Here is a 19010-nt window from a genome sequence, read left to right on the forward strand (position 1 = left end):
AAAATCGCAGCACATGTAGTACGTTTGCAGCTCTCTGGGCAAAATTAGTTAATGCTTCTCTTGTTAGACTGTTTAGATCCCTGGTTCCATTATTTTTCAATGTAAGCAACATATATTAAAATCATTAACCTCAGTAGGGATTCATTGCGATCCATTACTTTTTTTCATATTGAACATCAGTGAATCAATATAATGGACTCAGTCAGAGATATATTGCCCTTTGAACACAGAACCATTAGAATATGGAAAATGAGACTTCTTCAGAAATGTTATATATGGTTGCAATGGTATGAGACCATTCTCAAGTATGAATTACAGCATACATGCCCATTTATAAAGGCGGTGGAAATATATCATGAATGCTGATCTGGGGTTGATCAAACAAACAAAAAGACTGCAGAAAAACATTGCCATTTCCTTGGTTGGGGGTGATGATGTAATCTACCTTGTGCCCTTGATGATGCATTTAAAACCGTGAATCACTGTGTTGCGCATCATTGGGTGCTTTGTAATCAGATGTGCAGAGGTGAAATCATGCTCACTCGACTATGGGAGAAAGGAAGAATGGGAAGGTCAATACAACAGCAGATTCTGGGAGGAAAGACCAAGGCAGGGGTCGATACCAGGGCAATGACACAGTGAGGGAAGAAACAGAGAGGTCACTGTATGAAGACCAACCCAATGATGTTCGGATGGCCCCCATGTAGGAGTTAAAGAAGATAAGGAAGATAACTAAATTATAACTGTTTTGAGTTACATGTAGAAATTGACCGACAAATAATTGTTATAAGCTGCAAACTATGACATGTATGGATATTGACATCAAGTAAGTTATAAGATATAAGATGTCCCTGACACTTAAACAACGTGGGGCCCTTGGAAATAAATAAGTGTGTTGGTGTTTGTATGTGTATTTGTGTGAATGTGTTACTGTGCATATTTGTATGTTTGTGTGTGTTTGCTTGTGTGAGCATGTGTGTGTGTGTGTGTGTGTGTGAAAGAGAGAGAGAGATAGATAGAGAGCATCCACAGAAGCACAGGAACACAGGTGAAAAGAATGGAAAGGATTATTGGCTTCAGAGGTGAGGACATCCAACAACAGGCACAGACTAACCCATTGACACATTAATATTTCATTCCATGACCTACGGCCCACAGAATGGGCCCAATGTGACCTAGGCAGGATGAGAAGACCATCTATAATAAAGAAAGATCTCATGACAAATGGTGTTTATCTCTCTGTGGAGGCAGTCAATGAAAGATATCCTTTCACAGAACCCGCTGTCAATAGAAATCAGGCACAAGGCTGGGCGGGGGGGGGGGGGGGGGGGGGGGGGGGTTGGGGGGCAGGGTGGTATTCTTTCAGTTGTATAGCAGTGTTTCCTGTGCCTGCAGAAAAACTGAATTTACCTGCAAATGGAACCTTCTGTGTGGGTGCTGTACCTAGAAACTGCATTTTGCTAGTTAATGACATTGCCACCCAGAGCTTTTCATCTCAACCTTTCCCGTGTTACGGACAAGGCCATGACCATGTGAAGTCATTGTGATGATGATATGTATGTAGTAGAAAGTAGAAATAATGATATTCGGTGTATAATTGCCCAAAGGTAATTATTGATTAAGCGATCTTGATAATTATTTCCCCTATTCGTTTGTTCCCGGTAGTTCATGGGGTATTCCTTGATTTCTTGAAATCCCATATGCGCACTTGCGTGACTGGGACGTTGTCACTCCCAGCATGACATCATCTAGTGCTGTTTCTGGAATGACATACACGTAGAGTACTCATAATATTTAAAACAAATGTTTTCCGGGTTGAAACAGCAGCATTTCTATAAATGATTCATCAAACTACCACGTTACATGGCAATCGACAACAATTACGCATACCGTTAAATCGTACAGATATAGTGAAACAAGATTTCTTGATGAATGAACCGAGCTACTGAATCCCCTGTAGTGCCCGTCCGGGAAAAACGAACAGAACAGGGCGTGGTACAAGCCGACAACGCAGATTTAACCCAATCAATGGAGAAATTAAGCCGTCGTTTGCATACTGTGAGCCAATCATATTCTAGAGAGGGGTGGAGTTTCTCAACGCATGGAAGCTGTGCTGTATTGCAACCTGACTGTAGTAAGGAAGGAAGTAAATGATTTGGGGGATTGGTGACTGTAACGGTACTGTATCCATGAAGAATAATATCTCTTTGTACTCATAAACACTAACTACATTGCTACGCCCATTAACATCGTGGCGGGCTCGGGACTGTTTGCGACACTGTATACACCAAAGTGGTGAGAGACTGCGAAGTGTAGGCTGCTGCTGCGGGGACGGGGTGGTGCGGGTTAAGGTGGGCCTCGCCCGGATATCTGTTTGACTAAAACCTCATTTCTGCGTATCAAGAAACGAAGAGCGGGGAAATAACGTACGATTGTGTTTTCACTGTGTACACCATTCTTCGGAAGCACCTTCTAACAAGACTAAGGACTGTCGCGCACTCCCTGAGCCTAAATGGGTAAGTTTGCAGCTAGCTAGCTTCCTAAATTGATGCACTTAGCTACTGTATCTAGCTAGCTATTGAATGAAATGGCACCGTTTATTGGGGAACTTGCTGACCATCCCGTTTACCGGCTAGCCACAGTATCTTACTTTATTTAGATTGTAGGGACGATTTACTCTGAAGCGTTTCGTTAACTGGCTGCTGTCATCGTGATTGGTTAACGTTAGCACGCGCTGTTGAGTTTTTTCCCGTGTTGGCTAACCGTCAAGAGCTGCCAGCTATCTAGCGAGGTGGGGTTAAACAGTAGTGCTAGGTTGCTGATCATGTTTTCCTTTCTGAGCATCTTTAGCACGAAAGCTAGGTAGCTACTGTGTTGATGACTAGTTAGCTAGTTAGCAGTTTTTCAATTCATGTTTTGTGACACAGCTTTATATTTTGTATTTTCCTCACGCCCTTAACCGTCATTACATTAACTGAACAACTAACGTTAGCTATCATGCTTTAGAATTCTTAGCACAACAGCTAGCTAAATTTCCATCTTCGCATTGCGTGGTGCAATTACAGAAGCTAACGCCCGATAGTTGCAGAAAAAAAACAATTTTGTTTCTGGAATTGAGTGTGTTTGACGTTACCTGGCTACCTAAGTATTCAATCACAAAATATCGCTATTAAATGTTTATGCTATAAAACGATAGTTTAAGTTACCTATAGCTTTATACTGCTGTTATGCAATCCACGTGTACGTCAGTTTATTCTTTTGCACAGTCTGCAAGCGGCGGCGCATACTTTCCGATCATGGCATTTTATCACCATTCTTAATTAATGGTACTGCCTGTCAACTATATAACCCATTATACGAACGTGTGTTTGTTATCTGCAAACTCAACGTTTAAAGGCTTTTGCCTTCCGGAAGAGCGCAAGGACGGTTTATTTTGTGCTATAGTTGATCGGTGGGGCATCATTCGGATTCCAGTCATTTCAAAACCTTTCTGAGCCCTCATTAATACGAAAAGAGGTAGATGATGGAGTGCTTGAAACAAATTATCGAGAGAATTAATGCTTGTATGCATACGCGGTCATAAAATTTGACTGGCGCTGCATATATAGTAGTGACTCCAGGGTCAACTCAATATAAATGCTAAGGCATCGCCATGCGTAAAAACAATCTGCAGAATTTATTTATGTTGTAATGCCAACGGTTATATATACCTATATGATGTGTATTAATTTAAAGGATTGCAATGAGGTTTTGTACTTTAGATAGATTGCATAAATAGACCCTTATGAACATTATGGGCGGAGGCAGTGTGAAGTTGCCACTTTCACAGGGAATAGGTAAAGCGATAGCCTACTTACAGGCACATAAATGCGATTAATTAAATCAAAATGATCTAGTTTTGGAGGGGAATGACCACAGATAATGAGGTTCAAAGAATGATCGAAGATCACAACTCATTTCTGTCGAGAGGGATTTTATAAATCTGCACAGGTGGTGTTAAATTCAACCACTGTCTGCTATTATATTAATCTTTAGAAAGCCAGGTTTGTGCTTACCTGAATGTAGGCCTATTGGAAGCAGTATAGCAGCAGGCTATTGTGTCTTTTCTGTGCTAAGAATAGAACATAATTCTGGAGAAATGGGGTTGAGGCACATTCGTTGTGTGTGTGTGTGTGTGTGTGTGCTGGGAGATATGACAGTAGTGGATGGAAGCCACAGCTGGAATTGTTTGATGTCTTAGTGAAGCGCAAAGGTCTTCTAGTGCAAAGTAAAAACAAACACCCACTCTCTGCTCACCACCCTGTTCAGGTTCTTCTCGTGTTATGAAGACTGTTCATTCCAAATAAAGACCTCACCTGAACCTTCAGGATATTATTTGGGATTAGAAGGAATCGACATGCCCAGGTGTGCTGCAGAAAACCTATACACACTGTTGGCTCAGGGGTAATTGAAAACCTTCTCTCGAGTCCTCCAGTGGTCAAGCAGGTGAAATGTGCTTTGTGAAAAGCAATGGGTGTGAGACAGACCAGGCAGCCAGTTGAAGTCCTTGTGGGAATTGGCAGGCTCTGTGGAGCAGACTTCAGTACCAACCCCCTTAGTTTATCGGGCATTGGAATGAAGTACTGAGCCCATGGCCTTTTGGAGACAGTAGCTGTCTGAGATCCATTTTTTCTGCGATGTTTATTAAAAGTGAGAGAGGGAGCCATTTCCTTTTTTGGCATGTCTTTGATTTAATAAATTTAAGGAGCTGCTCTTATGCAGGATTTTAGTCACCTGATTTTTCATTTTTAAAGTAAAAAAAGTCCCATCAAGTTTCTTTTGATAGTCTTAATACAAGAAAATATGTTCCCCAATAAATTTTCATACATTTCTTTTCTATTTTCACATTTGCATCAAATTTCTGTGTTGGAAAGGTAAGGCCAGGGGCTGTACTCATGTTAACATAAAAACACAGAATCTTTAGCTCTAGCTCCTGCTGTCTTGTGTTAACAGTGCTTAGACTTTCGACTGGCCTAAATGTACGCCATCGTGTAGTAGCGCAGCGAGGCTCGGAAATGGGCTGTTGCGGAGGTGGGGCGCTGCAGCAGGCGAAAGTTTGCTTTTCAAAACCCACCTTGACACAGGGTGTGTAGGAGAAGCTCAGTTTGAAAGTCATCTTCCAGCATGGCCCGTTAAGCCACATAATGTTTGCCGTTTGCGGTTTATCGTTTCTGCAGCCATTACCCGCCCGCCAGGCAGCTTTTAGCGCCATTAGCGGAGCTCTTGGGTCAGAACACCTTTGTTTCGAATGCTTCGTCAGCCTCCCTCTCCGATGTTTATTTATGTACTTTTCATTCCACTTGGTGGGCAGCCGTACTCGGTTTGCTAATGCTGGTGGCAGGCATGTCTTCGGGCTTGTCAGGTTGTCATGAGACGTGCGTGACTGTGCTGCGAGAGCGGGCATTTCTCTCAGCTGCAGCACAGAGGCGTATACTGGTGGTGTAAGGAGGAGGGGCTCCTGTAGTGTGTGTGGGTGTGAGTTTGAATGTGTGAGTGTGTGTTTGTGTGTGTGTGTGAGAGAGACCTCTATAGGCTGGGATGGCCACACCACCCTGTACCTCACGTGCAGAAGCACCTGCGTCCTCCCACCCAGGGAAGCCAGAGTGAAGGACTGGTGAAATTTTGAAATGTGTGGAATGAGAGGTTCTTCCAGTGGCTGGCGTTTGAAATGTTGATGCGTCATTAGCTGTTTATATGCTGGGAGTTCTCAGGTGTCCTGCTTGGGCCATGTCATTTCCTGCGCCACAACGAAACCGATAATATTGAGTCCCACACGCCGTTGCGTCACACAGACCGCTCCCTTTGGCGTTGGCCATTTCGCGGTGCGTGTTGGGCGGAGCGGTGCGGTGTTCGGTGGGCGTCCGCCCCTACCCCCGGGCCCGCGCGCTGAGATGGAGCCAAGCGGCAGGCTGTGAGCGACAGCTCTCGTTAGCGGCGGGAACAAGCGGCTCCTCTCCCGGCCGCGCCAGCTGCTGTGGCTGTGAAATCCGTGGGATTTGTGCTCTAATAACAATGAATATTTCAGTGCCTCTTACTCACAGCGCTGGCTCCGCTCCACTTTAGATGCTCCCTGATTGCTCTGAAGCGCAGCGGTCCTGCTGGATTTGGCTTCCTCAGCTAAATCGGTTGGATTTTCATCGCTCCGCCTGCGCGTCCTCTCGCCGACGAGCGAACTGCTGGCCAGCAGAATTTTTTATTCTTTTTCCTTCTTCAGCCGTTCAGCATGCCTCTTAAATTGTCTGAACTGTCACCTCTGAATTGTGAGTTTTGCGCTGCCCTGAAATCTTCCCGGCCTTCTCTAGCTCACTGCTAAATCAATACGCTGGAGTTTGACTGGAAGCCTTTTGTGTTTTCCACTGGCTTCTCAGGTAGAGAGAGGGTTTCATCCTCCAGAATCCATAACGGAGGCCTTAGATCTCCACGAGTCGGATTCCCTCAGGCTTTGAGGGGATTGCAGAGCACTGGAAAAGCTCATGGTCACGACCGCAGTAATGATTACGGTTGCATACACCTGCTGTCATTCAAGCAGAACGCTATTGCATACTTCACATGAAAGCTTCCTGTTCCCCTGTCGGTGTGTTTGTAGTATCTGATCACCCTCGCTCAAAGCTCTTTGTGTTTGAGTTCCAGGCATGTGCAGCGTCTGCAGAACCCGGGCGTGAGGCAGGAAACGTGACCGCGACCGTGGATGTGGATGCAGTCGTCCTCCGCGGTGGCTGTGAACACCAGACCGCTTTAGGTCGGCTCACTGGATAAAGAGGCGTGGCCTAACAAACAAATAGGAGAGGAGTTCAGAGGCCTTTTAGCCCTGTTCCTGCCCGCTTAACGCCTCCCAGTAGTCTGGAATGGCCATGGACCAGGAGGACCTTCTGAGGAATGTATCCTGAACTCCGTCATAAAGTGTAGGCCTGGCTCGGAAAGCATCTGAACTTTTCGATGAGGTAGTAGACATAGCTTTCTAAAATGCTTTGTTGGTGATTTAAAAAAAGAATTAGCTAAATTGTGGTCTGCTCCTAAAGTCCCGATACCATAAATCACTGTGTCCTGCTAGCTAGCCGCAGCCAAAGATCCATAGCTTTTTCCACACAGGATACTGAAGTGCAATCCAGATGCGCTGGTTTTCCTGCACTTGGAAGAATTACGGCTTCGGAATGCACTGGCATTCACAGGTGTACTCTGCAGAATGCACTGCAGAGTGTGTGGTTCACAGGTGCACTCTTCAGTATGCACTGCAGAGTGTGTGGTTCACAGGTGTACTCTTCAGTATGCACTGCAGAGCGTGTGGTTCACAGGTGTACTCTGCGGCGTGCTAGCTCTCTGATGCGAATTTGAATTAGAAGGAATAGCACTCTCCACCAGCTTACTTCCCACCGGATTACTGCTAGGGAACCCCAGTCTTTATGCGAGAGGCTTTACTTGAGCACTGTGCTGCACTTGAGTTTGTGGTTCAGGCAGAAAGGAGAGAGAACATGTCGGTGTCCTGCTGAGAGATTACGCTGCTTTAAATCGTGACTGCAAGCCTGGTGCAGGTGTGTCCCCTTGATTAGCTGTTCTGTGGCCGCTGTAAATTCTCTGACCCGGTCCGTCCTGCCCTTTTTGAAGCTGGATTGCTGTGTGTCTGCAGAGAGCTAAATCCGCAAAACAGCAAACGCTACGATCTGCCTGTGTCTGTCGCTCTCATTTGCCCTTCGGGCTGTTGGACAGTTTGTGGTATTGGATGGTCTTTTGCTCAGAGCGACTGGAGTTCCTGTATTTGGAGAAAAGATGTCTAGCTGTGGTAGGGGGAGTAAAGCAAACATCTGGATTTCTCCCTCTCCCTGACTCAGATTGAAGGGCCAAAAATGTGCCATTTTGATTCGCCATAATTAAGTGCTGCGTCACACATCTACCATGCATGCTTCTGCGCAATGTTCGTTCATTAAGGTGCTCGCGCTTACTGCAGTGTCTTGAATCGATAATAATCTCTGGCAGTGGATCTTCCGGTTAAAACGTGTCTAAAGCACAGGGATTTGCAAGATGCGTTTATCTGGCGAGCTCTAAGGTTTATGTTATCAGTGCCATCACAGAATTGTAGTTCCTGCTTACGGTCCTCTTTCATATTTATGCAGTGTCAACCAAGTGAAATCTCTGCTGTCTAAAACAGAAGCTCATTATTTTTCTCATGTTTGGGCCAGAACATCTAGGCCTACATAGCTACATTTCTTTTAAATATGTAACAGCCAACTGTTCAACAACACCATTCATTTTTGCTTCAGGTGTCCTATGAAAACTATTCTAAGAAAGGAAGCCCAGTCATTATGCATTCGGATCTGATTTTACCATTTTGATGCTGTCTTGAGCAGGACAGGACAGATTATCGAAAAAGCTATTCATGTTTGTAACTCTTTCACAGAGCTAATACTTAGCTTAGAAATGGGGCTGAATTAAGAAGTGTTGAATTAGGCTACTGCTTCATATCCCAATCATATATTAGTTAGGCACATTCATCTTTCAACTGTTTAAACATTACATTTTTAGAAAATAAAATGTATAAAGATAAGATAATGCACAGGCTGTTTCATAAGCCTTGTGCAACCTCGCAGTACAGGGTGTGATCCTGAAGTGGAGTCAGTTGAGTTGAGTTTTTATTGTAGAATCTGCTCTCTTAAGTGTACTGTACATCTAAAAAGGCACTTTGTTTCTTCAGTAATTTAAAGCACTGTTGCCTACCTCTCTGACTGTTGACTCATCACCGTAGGGGGTTATTTAACCAGCTAGCAGGGGAGCTTTGAAAATGCACAGCCTCTTTAATCATTGGTTACCTGCACCTGGCACTGAAGCCCTGGGAATGAGTCAGTCAGACTCTCCAGCGGATGGAGGCCTGTGGGACCCCGCCCAGTACTGGGCCCAGCTGCATGGGGCGCTCATTCAGCTAGTGTGGGGAGGGTGGGGTTTCACAAAGGCCGTGTTGGGCGGAGTTACAACGAGATGTCGATAGAAGTCTCGTTTGAACCAATCAAAGCCTGTGCTCTGCACAGCAAAGCAAGACAAAAGCTGAGTCACTGATGTCATGTAGGAGCCCTGCTCATTAAATTTCAATCTGCCATCACTTCATGTGACTGAGGCTAACCTGGGATAGCTAGTCAAGTTGAGTTTCTTGCTCAGTGCTCAGCGGTACAGTAGACTGCCCAGTAGTCATTAGGGCGACCCACCCCACCCACTGCTTCAGCGAGACTGGTTCATTGATGACTGCCAAAGTGCCTCTCTGTGAAGAGAGCAGTGAGACGGGCGGCATTATAAAATGCTAAATGAGTCACACCGAACGAGCCCATCAACACAACCTCCCACTTCCTATTGACACCACGCATCCACTGTACCTGTGTTTGCTAACAAGCCTTATCCCACCCCCGCAACAAGTTTGTCTACAGCAGGTGCAGACTGTTGTCATGCCATTTAAAGGAAACCGATAGTGAGAAAACTGCAGTGCTGTTCAGTCTGTTGGAGATTCACGGTTTTGTCCCTGTTTGTTTTGCTTCGTTTGTGGATCCCGAATCAGTCTGGTGTGTGAAGGTGCACTCTGCAGTCATACACACCTGTGTCTGGAAGTCTGGTTCACTGTGGATTCATATTATTTGGTTGAGATTTGACCTTTTGTAGAGCGCCCTTCAAAAGTGTGGGTACAGGAGGGTGAAATTTGTTTATTTTTGCTGTAGACTTAAGGTATTTGGATTTGAGATCCAAAGGTGAATATGAGAGAAAAGTACAGACAGCTTTTATTTCATTGTTTTTACTATAGTATGTGTTCTACCATTTTTCAGAAACAGCTGTTCTTGTGTGGGACTGAAAAAATCAATTGCATTTGGCTCTTCAAAAGGCAGGAGATGAGCTTTCATATCAGCTGTAGTATTAGACCACAAAGAAGTGTTTTTTTTTTCCTTCTTTTTTTTCAATCCGTCGTGATCAATATTGTGTTGGTATTTGGCTGCTTGATGTTTGTCACGTTACATAACCACCAGAACTGGGTTAAAAGGGAAAAAAAGAGCAAAGCGGCGGTGGTTATTCGCATACGAATAAAGGTCAGCGTTATGTAACGGTGGTAATCTTCACGGAAGAGGTCTCGAGCCTTGCGGTCTGAATAAACAAGCCATCGGAATCGCTGGAGAAACCGCGGTCTTCGCCAGCCCCGCTGCTGTTTGAAACGGGGGAATCAGGTGGGCGGATGCGATACAGTCGATGGGCGAGAAGTCGATTCTCTGAAGAGCCCGGAGGCGTTGCTGTCTGAAACCCAAGCGGCATTCAGCTTTTGTCAGGTTTTTCCCTCCCTGCGAATGTTTGCTGTACTTAAAGCAGTAGCCGGAGATTAAATTTGTTTGTTCTGTTTTACCGGAAACTGTTCGCTAATCCCTCCGGCCGTTTTTGTCAATCTGGTTAGCAGCTTGCATTCACGTACTGTTCAATGGGACTGTTTTTTTTTTTTTAAATAAAGATTTTCTAAAAGAAAATGGGTAAAGCTGTGAACGTATAGGTCCAGAGCTGAAATGATGGAATGATGGAGTGGTGTTTGACTGAAAATGAGCTGGCAGTAGCCTGCATGCTACTTGGCCCCTGAAAAGCATGGTCAGTCCAAGCCGGGGCCCTGACTGCAGTCCAGCCTGCTTGTCCTGTACCCCTCCCCTCCCGTTTCGGTGCCCCCCTCCTCAGCGAGCTCAGCCATATATCCCTGCCCAGTGGACACGGTGAGTGTAGCTCACAGACACGCCGGGTTCTCTTCCACTTCCTCCTCCATTTGGTGAGATCACAGAACCCGTTATGTCAGCCCTGGTGCCTGATTGGCAGATTTGCGTAAGTTTCTCTTTGGTGAAAGGCTAGCAGGGCCTTGGTAGGCCAGGTTTAGAATGCTTGGTGTTGTGTGAACAGTTTCTTTTCTTCAGCTTTTATACTTTTTAAGGTTAAGTGTCCCCAAGGTTAGGCCTACCCTTGGGTTACATTTTGTCTGATGAGATGGATGAAGGCTGTGATGAGCATATAAAAAGAGTGTGTGTCTGTTGGAGCTGCTCTTTTTAGAGTCTGAGAATCGCACTCTAAATAAGGAGGTAAGGAATGTGTGAATTACATTGTCATATGCAGTCAGCAACAGTCTTGTTTTTTTACTGTGGTATTTCTTATAATTAGGCCTTAATTAGGCCTACACATTTTAAAAATCAGGATTCATATGAGTTTGCTTTATCAAAGTTATTTGAGAAGATCAGGCTAAACATAACACTAAGAACACTTTAATCTGTGTTCAGTTTAACTGCAGCAGTCTCATCTCAGCTCCTGGTCTCCCTCTGCCTCCCTGTCGTCTCCTTGTGTTTTTTGTTGAGAGTCTAGAGGAAAACTTTAAGTCCAGAAAGATGCTGGGTGTCATTCGTTCTTGCGGTTTCCTCGTCCTCAGTACATTCAGACCCTTCCCCCGATTCCCTTGGTAGATTGCAGGGATGTGCAGTCACACTGTACTTCAGCTGTGTGTGTGTGCGCATGCGTGCTTTTTCAGAACACCTCTGACCCTCTGGCCTTTGTGTTGTTGCGTGTGTCTGTGCGTACATGTGTGCATCTGCTCTTCCATTAACTAGTCACAGGGTGGGTATCGCTCACACTTGCTTCTCTTTCTTTCCCTGCAGACAACCTGTGCGAAGCCCTGAAGAAGCTGAAGCTGGCCTCGGCAGACAGCTCCTCTGACAGCGTGGAGGGAGGCCTGGACTGCGTACTCAAAGCCCTGGCCCACAACAGTGAGTCTCACCCTGAGCGTCTGGACTACGAAACCGTGACCCTTATCCCATACTCTAAAGGCCAAATGGCCTAAATCAAGTACTGTATTTGTAGTTCACTTTTAGCCTAGCTGTAAGGTGAGGTACTGTAACTGGGCCTTGAGCCGGCCTTCTCTTGGGGCTTTCACTGAATCCTGCAGCCAGCGCCCCCTACTGTTCTGAAAGCAATTGGGTCCTCCTATGCAAGCAAGCCTTTCACTGATTGGCTGAGCACTCTAACCTGCATAGCCCGTTTCATCAGTCTTGAACAGTTCTGCTTATCCGCGATCACGCAACGACTCCCCTTGGCTATTTTAATGCTCCTCCATTGTTTTAATGTTTTATGAATTCATTAGCAGTTAAGAGCCGCCGAGCCTCAGAGTTGAGGGCACATGGTGATTCTTTCATAATGAAATGACTCAGCCTCTCCTTTACTGCGGGTGTGAATTAATTGTAAGGAACGTTTTTGGAAATGAGATTCTCGGCACAGACAGTGCTGTCAGGTCCGTTTGCCGGTTCTAGGTGTTGCTTGCTGAGTGTTGCCATATCGGGCTGGATGGGTCCCCTCACCGGGGATAATGTTTAAATCGCTGCATTATTCAGTATCTTCTGAACACTTCCTCAAACACAAGACCTCATGATACTTGTTTTGAATCTACCGCATCGAGTAGTTCAGATGCATAGGTGGCCGTTCAATCGACTGTTGAGCTTTATTATTCGAAAGATAAACAAACCCATCTTCCCACATTTTCCAGCTTCAAATGAGAGCTGGGGCCACTATCCAGTCCTCTGACCAGTACTCCACACGGTTTACCTGCTTCGCCTCATTTTACTACTGATTTTGCTGTTCAGAGCATCAGCAGTGATTTTCCTGGTTGCAGAATGGAAAATGTTGTTCTGCAACGCAGGTTGAGCAGATCAAAAGTAAGCCCTTAATGGCTGTTGCTATTCTTGAGTGCCTATCAGATGCTACTCTAAGCCACACCTCCTAGAGATATATGCTTAATATTTGGAATCTATTATTATTTCAAGATCATGGCATTTGTACCATCTGGCATCCCATAGTTGTTGACATCACATCAGTGTTTGTATTTCAGATCTGCTAGTCATTATATATACAATTTCTGGAATGTAGGAAATTCTCTTCCCTAGTGAAGCTCAGCACTATCCAGATTGATATGTCTTTTAGTATGATAGTAGCTGTGGACATAGTGTGCATACTTTTCTTAGGGGGGGGGGCTGCAAATAAGAGATTTCCCAGCTGAAGGTCACATGGTTGTGAATTATACAGCAGGCAGTCCCAGCAGTGAAGTCATTCACTTCCCGTTTTCACTCTCTCTGACCCTAGCCCAGACTCCGCCCCCCTCCTCCCCAAACATAACTGATCCAATAATCCACTTAATTTCACCTTGCGCTGACCCGCCGGGGGCCGTGCGCTAGTCTCTTGATTTACGCCGCGCGTCTCCTGCCGGTGTTTAATTTATGCGGGCCGTGCTCGCTGGGGCTGCTTCGCCCTGTCTGGGTGACGCCTGGATCATCATAAATAACCAGAGCGGAGCGACGCCGAACAACGACCGGGCGACCCGCCCCGCCCCGCTCCCTGCCACGCCCACCGGCTCCGCCCCTGTCCCTCCCAATAACTCGGAGAGGTCCTTAAGGAGGCGTCTGAGTACTAGCAGTTAGCCACAGGCTGTGAGAGACTAGTCTCTGGCTATCTTACCAAGACCAGGGTGTGATGATACATGGGCCGAGTGCTGTATACAGGCTGTTGAACAGTCATCAGACTGCCAGCTTAGTTTTTCATGTGCCGCGTCATATTTCTGTAGTGTACCGCAGGATTTTTAAAGGGTCGTTTCTTTTTAAAAGGTCCATTAGCGTTATTAGTTTTTAAATGAGGCCTCTTCAGTGATTGGCTTTGAACCTGTGAAATGAAATCTACTGAACAGTCTATCAAAATGGATGTGGATGGGCGTATATTTGACAGTATCTTATGTAGCTGGAAACCAGTCATCAATGTTCCTAAAGGTTCTAGAATAATTTTGTTCATAAGAATTCAAATTGAACAAAATGATAAATTCATATTTAATCAAAGTGGCGAAGATAAAACAGAAAACTGCAGATGCAAAATAAACTGAATCATGAAAGCAGAATGAACAGATGAATTCAGATGTTTATATTTTTCAAATGATTAAAACTTCTTGTTTTGCATTTCTAAAAAGATGTTCTTTCATCAAAGTGGAAATTAAGATCTTTGCCAACAGCTCAGCATAGTATAGCACAAAACTCGCAGCACAGGGCATTCATTCAATAATTATACATTCGCATAATGTTTATTTTGTATGATGGTCTAGTGTATTTTAAAGAGTGGCACTTCTTTTAGGCTCTGAATGTTTGTGAGTGAAACTGCGCATGGGAAGGGACTGTCATTAATTGGAATCCTGGTGTATCTGACACGCGCTGGACCCCTGGCCCGAGTTGCCTGGAGACACGGTGTAGAACAGGAAGCCAGACACCCTCTCTGGCCTCTGTCATCTCTGCGAGCGCCGCCATCTCGCCGACCCGCCGCCGGTCCCCGCCCAGGCCCGCCGGCGCGCGTCTGACCGAGACCCCGCCGTGTTCTGCTGAGGCTACAGGCGTACGCCAGCCTGGCCCCCGCAAGAGCGTGCGGAGCCGCTGTGAGGAGGGGCCCGGGCCCCCGTCCTCCTGTCACCACACGGTAACATAAGGCGGGTGCAGGGGCCTGCTGGGATACAGGAAGACTGGAAACTATGGGAGGGGGAGAGAGCTGCCAAGCTTATTTCCGTCGGTGTGATTTCACGCGCGCGGAGGGTGATGCGCTTTCGAAAAGGGAAGGCTGGGTGGGTGGCGGTGCTGCCGCAGACCGACAGCCTCGTAATTGTCTGACGGCTCGGGCGCGGATGATCTCCCTCCTGGGAAAGGTAGTCATTTTGAGCCTGGCGTCAGGACTACATGTGCAGCTGAATGCCATGCAAAAGGAAAAAAAGAAACGAAACGTCTTCATTGATGGCGTTAGTAAAAGCTGCTGGCGTCCGTGGAGCTTTCTGATCCGCACGCACACGTGACTGCGTGCAGGCTGCAGCATGTGGGAGGGGTTTATGCAATGCTTCGTGTGTTCTATGTGTGTGTGTGTGTGTGTGTGTGTTCTGCAGTCTTTGTGAGTGATGCGTCTCTCTCTCTCTCTCTCCCTCCCCCTCTCTGTGTCTCTCTCCCTCCTCCAGATGCGGAGGCCAGTGAAAAGATCCAGGAAATGGGAGTTCTCCCGCTGCTCCCCACCCTGTTGGCCCCACAGTCTTCCTGCACTCCCAAAGTAGCCAACATCATAGCTGAGGTTGCCAAAAACGGTGAGGTTTCCCCCCCGCACCCCCGGTCTTCGGTTTTGCTCCTACCACTTGTCAGTGCATCATTTTCTGTTCTATTTTAAATGGTCTGCAAAAATGATGATTTTTACTTTCATTGTATGGCCATGCATTTTGTCCTTCACTCTTTTGTGTGTTTAGCGTGTGCTGCATCTGCTGGACACTATGCAGCTGTTCTGACACGGTTAGAGATAATTTATTTGTGGGCTGATGTAAAGATAATTACAGCAAAGCCTGTTTTACGGCCAGATAACTCATAACGGTCCGGCTGGGGAAAGGTCTCAGTGATCTTATCCACAGCAAGTGGAACACAGCCCTCCAGCTTCATCATTAGGTGTTTAAGCGAAGGCCTCTTCAGCCCCAGGTATTTCTGTCATTCGTCATTTGTCAGACTTCTTTCTTTCTTTCTTCTCTTTCCCCTTCTCGTCGCGTTTGTTAATTGGGCAGGAAATGACAATGTTAGCGCCCCCGGCGCGTCTGGCAGCAGATGGTGTTGAGCTCGCTGACAGAAGGCTCCGCGGGAAGCGCGGGTTCCGTCGGGCCCGCCCGCCCGCCCGCCCGCCCGCCCGCCCGACGCTGGCCCTTCCTCTGACACGAGCGCGGCCCTAGCCCGCGTCCACATAACAGCAGATGCGCCGCAGTGTAGCTGTTAGAAATATAAGGAACCCGTGTAGACCTGTGAATAAGGGGGGAAATATGCATAGCGATGGCATGGCTGTATGTGATGATGTCATTTAGATGATGTCATGGCAGTTGCTCCATGACTGGATTCAGCGTGTTGTCTGCCCTCTATACCGAGATCTATACCCAAATCGCCCCGGCAGCAGTGGCTGGAGCCACAGCAGTTATCGACTGTCTGTCTGAGAATAATAGTCAAATTAAGTTGAAAAGCCCTTAGTTTTTATTGAGTCTTGCTGTCCCTAGTTTGGGCAGCATTTCTTTACAGCAGTTCTCAGTGAATTATTAAACACAGAAATGTTTGTCTCTCTTCGGCAATAGAGTCATCCTTGCTGGGCTTCAATTGCTTATTGTCATTGACATTTATGTACTGTCATTTTTCCGTTTATTATACATGCATTATGTAATCAGCCTTTTTCCAGTTAACCGGTGCCAGCCAGTGGCAGATGGGCTCCCCCCTCTGAGTCAGGTTCTGCTCAAGGTTTCTTCCTGTTACCAGCCAGGGAGTTTTTCCTTGCCACTGTCACCCTTGGCGTGCTGTTTCGGGGGGGGGTTCAGGCCCAGATCCCTGTAAAGCTGCTTTGTGACAATGCCCTTCGCATAAAGCGCTGTACAAATAAATTGAATTGTAAAAAAAAAGTGCACTTTAAATTAATTTGTAGCAAAAATGAATTCATGGATCAAGAATTTCCATGAGTATTATCTGTATGAAGTAACACATTTCAAGTGTTCCATTAGAAATACCAGTGAAGCCATGTCTGTACCGATTCTGGGTGGTTATAGGAAGCTGTTTCAAGGTATCGGGCGCTCTGATTTTGCGTGTGAAGTTATTGAGTTTAATCCTCGAGAAGCGCCAGGTGCGGCGGTGATTGTCCTGCTCTTCGGTGTTCCTCGCTCAGCGGGCGTCTGAACGAATCGCGGAGGCCCGCCGCCGTGTGAAGTGGGTATCGATCGGGCCGTTCCCGCGTGCTCAGACACGGGGAAACACTCGGCGCGAGGGTTGTTAACCGCGCAGCGGGAGCGTAATCCGCGACGGGCCGGAGCCGAGAAAACAGCCTTTAAAACACGGGAACTGGTGCCTGACCGCTGGAACCGCCCCATAACCCTTTATTACCTGTGACCGTTAAAATGGTTTGCCAAAGAGGGCTCTAAGCTGTGTAGCGATGGAAACGGTTTGGTTACAAGTTCAGCAGAGGTGGTCTCATCACTGTGCCCATGAAACCACTACAGGGTGTTTTTTCCCCTGCATAGTCAGTCAGAATGTTCCATTTGGTGTCTCTCTTTAATGGGGGGGCTCGTAATGTTATCTGGCTACGAGGTGCTTTGCTTTCGGCCGAGTGCTGTGCCTCTGACATTGTCCTCTTGTTTATAATGTGAAGGGTTTTTATATGTCAGGGAGGCTATGAGCAGGCAGCTAAGGATAGTTAAAGAGGGACAATGGACAATAATGAATGTTTTGAGCTTCTTGGAAAGGGTAGATGCCAGCTGCTTAAGGCTGGCTGGTTTTGTTTGGCTGGAACCCTTGGCATTTATCTCCTAGACCAGGAACGTCTGGGCTTGGTCTGGGCAGGTGAAGGCATCAGGGGTCACTGCCCTCTTCTTCACTTCTGAGCTGCAGTTTTTCATTAATGAGGATAGCTGCAGCCACACATGAGCATTTTAGTGAAAGAAGATGACTTAGAGCTGCAGTTATGCTTTTCAGTGTGACCTTTGCAGATTGTTCACTGGCTGGACCCTCAACTTCTTTCATTGGGGTCACTGTTTATTTCGTAATATGAACTGTATTGAGGGGCTCAGTAGAACACTTGATATATTCTCATGACTCAGTTCATGTTGGCCTCTCTGCTGTCTCTCAGCCACACACACACACACAAACACACTCGCTCTCTCACACACACACGCACACACACACACACACAGTTGTGGGTAATGAGGGTGTGTTTGGGGCGTCGTGGTGACAGTGCATTCGCGCTCTCCGCAGAGTTCATGAGGAGCCCCTGCGTGGAGGCCGGCCTCATCCCGCCCCTGGTGCAGCTGCTCAACAGCAAGGACCAGGAGGTTCTGCTCCAGACGGGCCGCGCCCTGGGGAACATCTGCTACGACAGCCGTGAGTACCCCGCCTCCCCCGCCCCGCCACACTGACCCTCCTCGCCTCCTCCCCCACAGGTCTGGCGCTCCTGCCCGGGCTCCTCTGTCCGGGGGGAGGCATGTGTGGAATGTACAGCTCTGTAGCGCATCTCCGCCATTTTGGAATACTGCGTCATGAACAGAAGGGATGCAACATTCCTAAATGGCAAGTAGTACCAAACGGTATGAAGATGCCTACTTTTCTCCCCTGAAAGATTAATCAAGATATAAATGTTAAAAAAATACGTGAGTGGTTTATGGGTTCTTTTTTTTGATATTTTAATATGTTTGAGAAGGGACAGGTGAATCCTGCCACTGAGGCCATAGGTTGTCATTGATCTGCTACTCAGTGGTAACCATGGCAGCGGTTTCGGTTTGAGGGCAGGAACTGGTCATCTGCTAGCCTGCGGCACAGCCCGGGGCGCCTATTCAGAGGACGGTGTGGAGGGTAGCTGTGATGTGTAGGGAGCCGTCAGTCAGTAGAATGTGCTGGAACTGTGGAGCTGTGTCAAGCTGGAGAGCTGTTGTGAGGAGCCGCTTGAACAGTGGTCACCAGGATCTCAACGGGAAAAGAAAAACAACCGTTCTCGCTTGCCTTCCCTGTATCTGTAAGCTTGTAGCTGAGTTTGAGTAATTAGTGAGGAGGAAAAAGCTTGTATGAATAATTAGGCTGCTGCAACAGCTGCCCCCTACCTTGCATCTGAACCGAAGTAATGAGACAGCAAAGCATTTGAGTCATCTTATCTCGTCCCAGCTACAGCCGCTCAAACTAAAAGTTCTGTAGTCACGCTTTCATTGAAGCTGATGTCTATGTTTCACGAAGGCAAGAATACATTGTGCTCAGATTCACTGTCTTTTTGATTTGGGCTACTGTGGAGAAAGTATTGTTTTTTGAACATGAGTCTTGTGACTAGAGTTTGTCTGATAGGGAAGGCCAGCTGAGAAGGATCCAGTAGCTTTCTGAATTTGTGGCCACAGGCCATTGTAAAGTCACTTCCTGTAGTAAAAAAAAGTAATTTTTTTT

The 19010-nt window shown here is 46.6% G+C and overlaps 1 protein-coding gene across 4 annotated transcripts in view; it reads left to right on the forward strand.

The window, feature by feature from the left end:
• Positions 1 to 2084: 2084 nt before the first annotated feature.
• Positions 2085 to 19010, forward strand: part of rap1gds1 (RAP1, GTP-GDP dissociation stimulator 1) — a 43944-nt gene continuing 27018 nt past the window's right edge. Inside the window, exons 1-4 of one of the 4 annotated variants that reach the window (XM_035425950.1) lie at positions 2085 to 2516; positions 11679 to 11786; positions 15044 to 15166; positions 17841 to 17966. In XM_035425950.1, coding sequence (XP_035281841.1) covers positions 2513 to 2516; positions 11679 to 11786; positions 15044 to 15166; positions 17841 to 17966 — 361 coding nt within the window. In that variant the 5' untranslated portion in view covers positions 2085 to 2512. Of the gene's footprint in view, positions 2517 to 11678; positions 11787 to 14608; positions 14744 to 15043; positions 15167 to 17840; positions 17967 to 18001; positions 18153 to 19010 lie in introns of those variants that run through there. The other 3 variants (XM_035425953.1, XM_035425952.1, XM_035425954.1) reach the window with 3 other exon arrangements.

This window comes from Anguilla anguilla, chromosome 7 (genome assembly GCF_013347855.1).
Source record: "Anguilla anguilla isolate fAngAng1 chromosome 7, fAngAng1.pri, whole genome shotgun sequence".
Classification (NCBI taxonomy): Eukaryota; Metazoa; Chordata; class Actinopteri; order Anguilliformes; family Anguillidae; genus Anguilla; species Anguilla anguilla.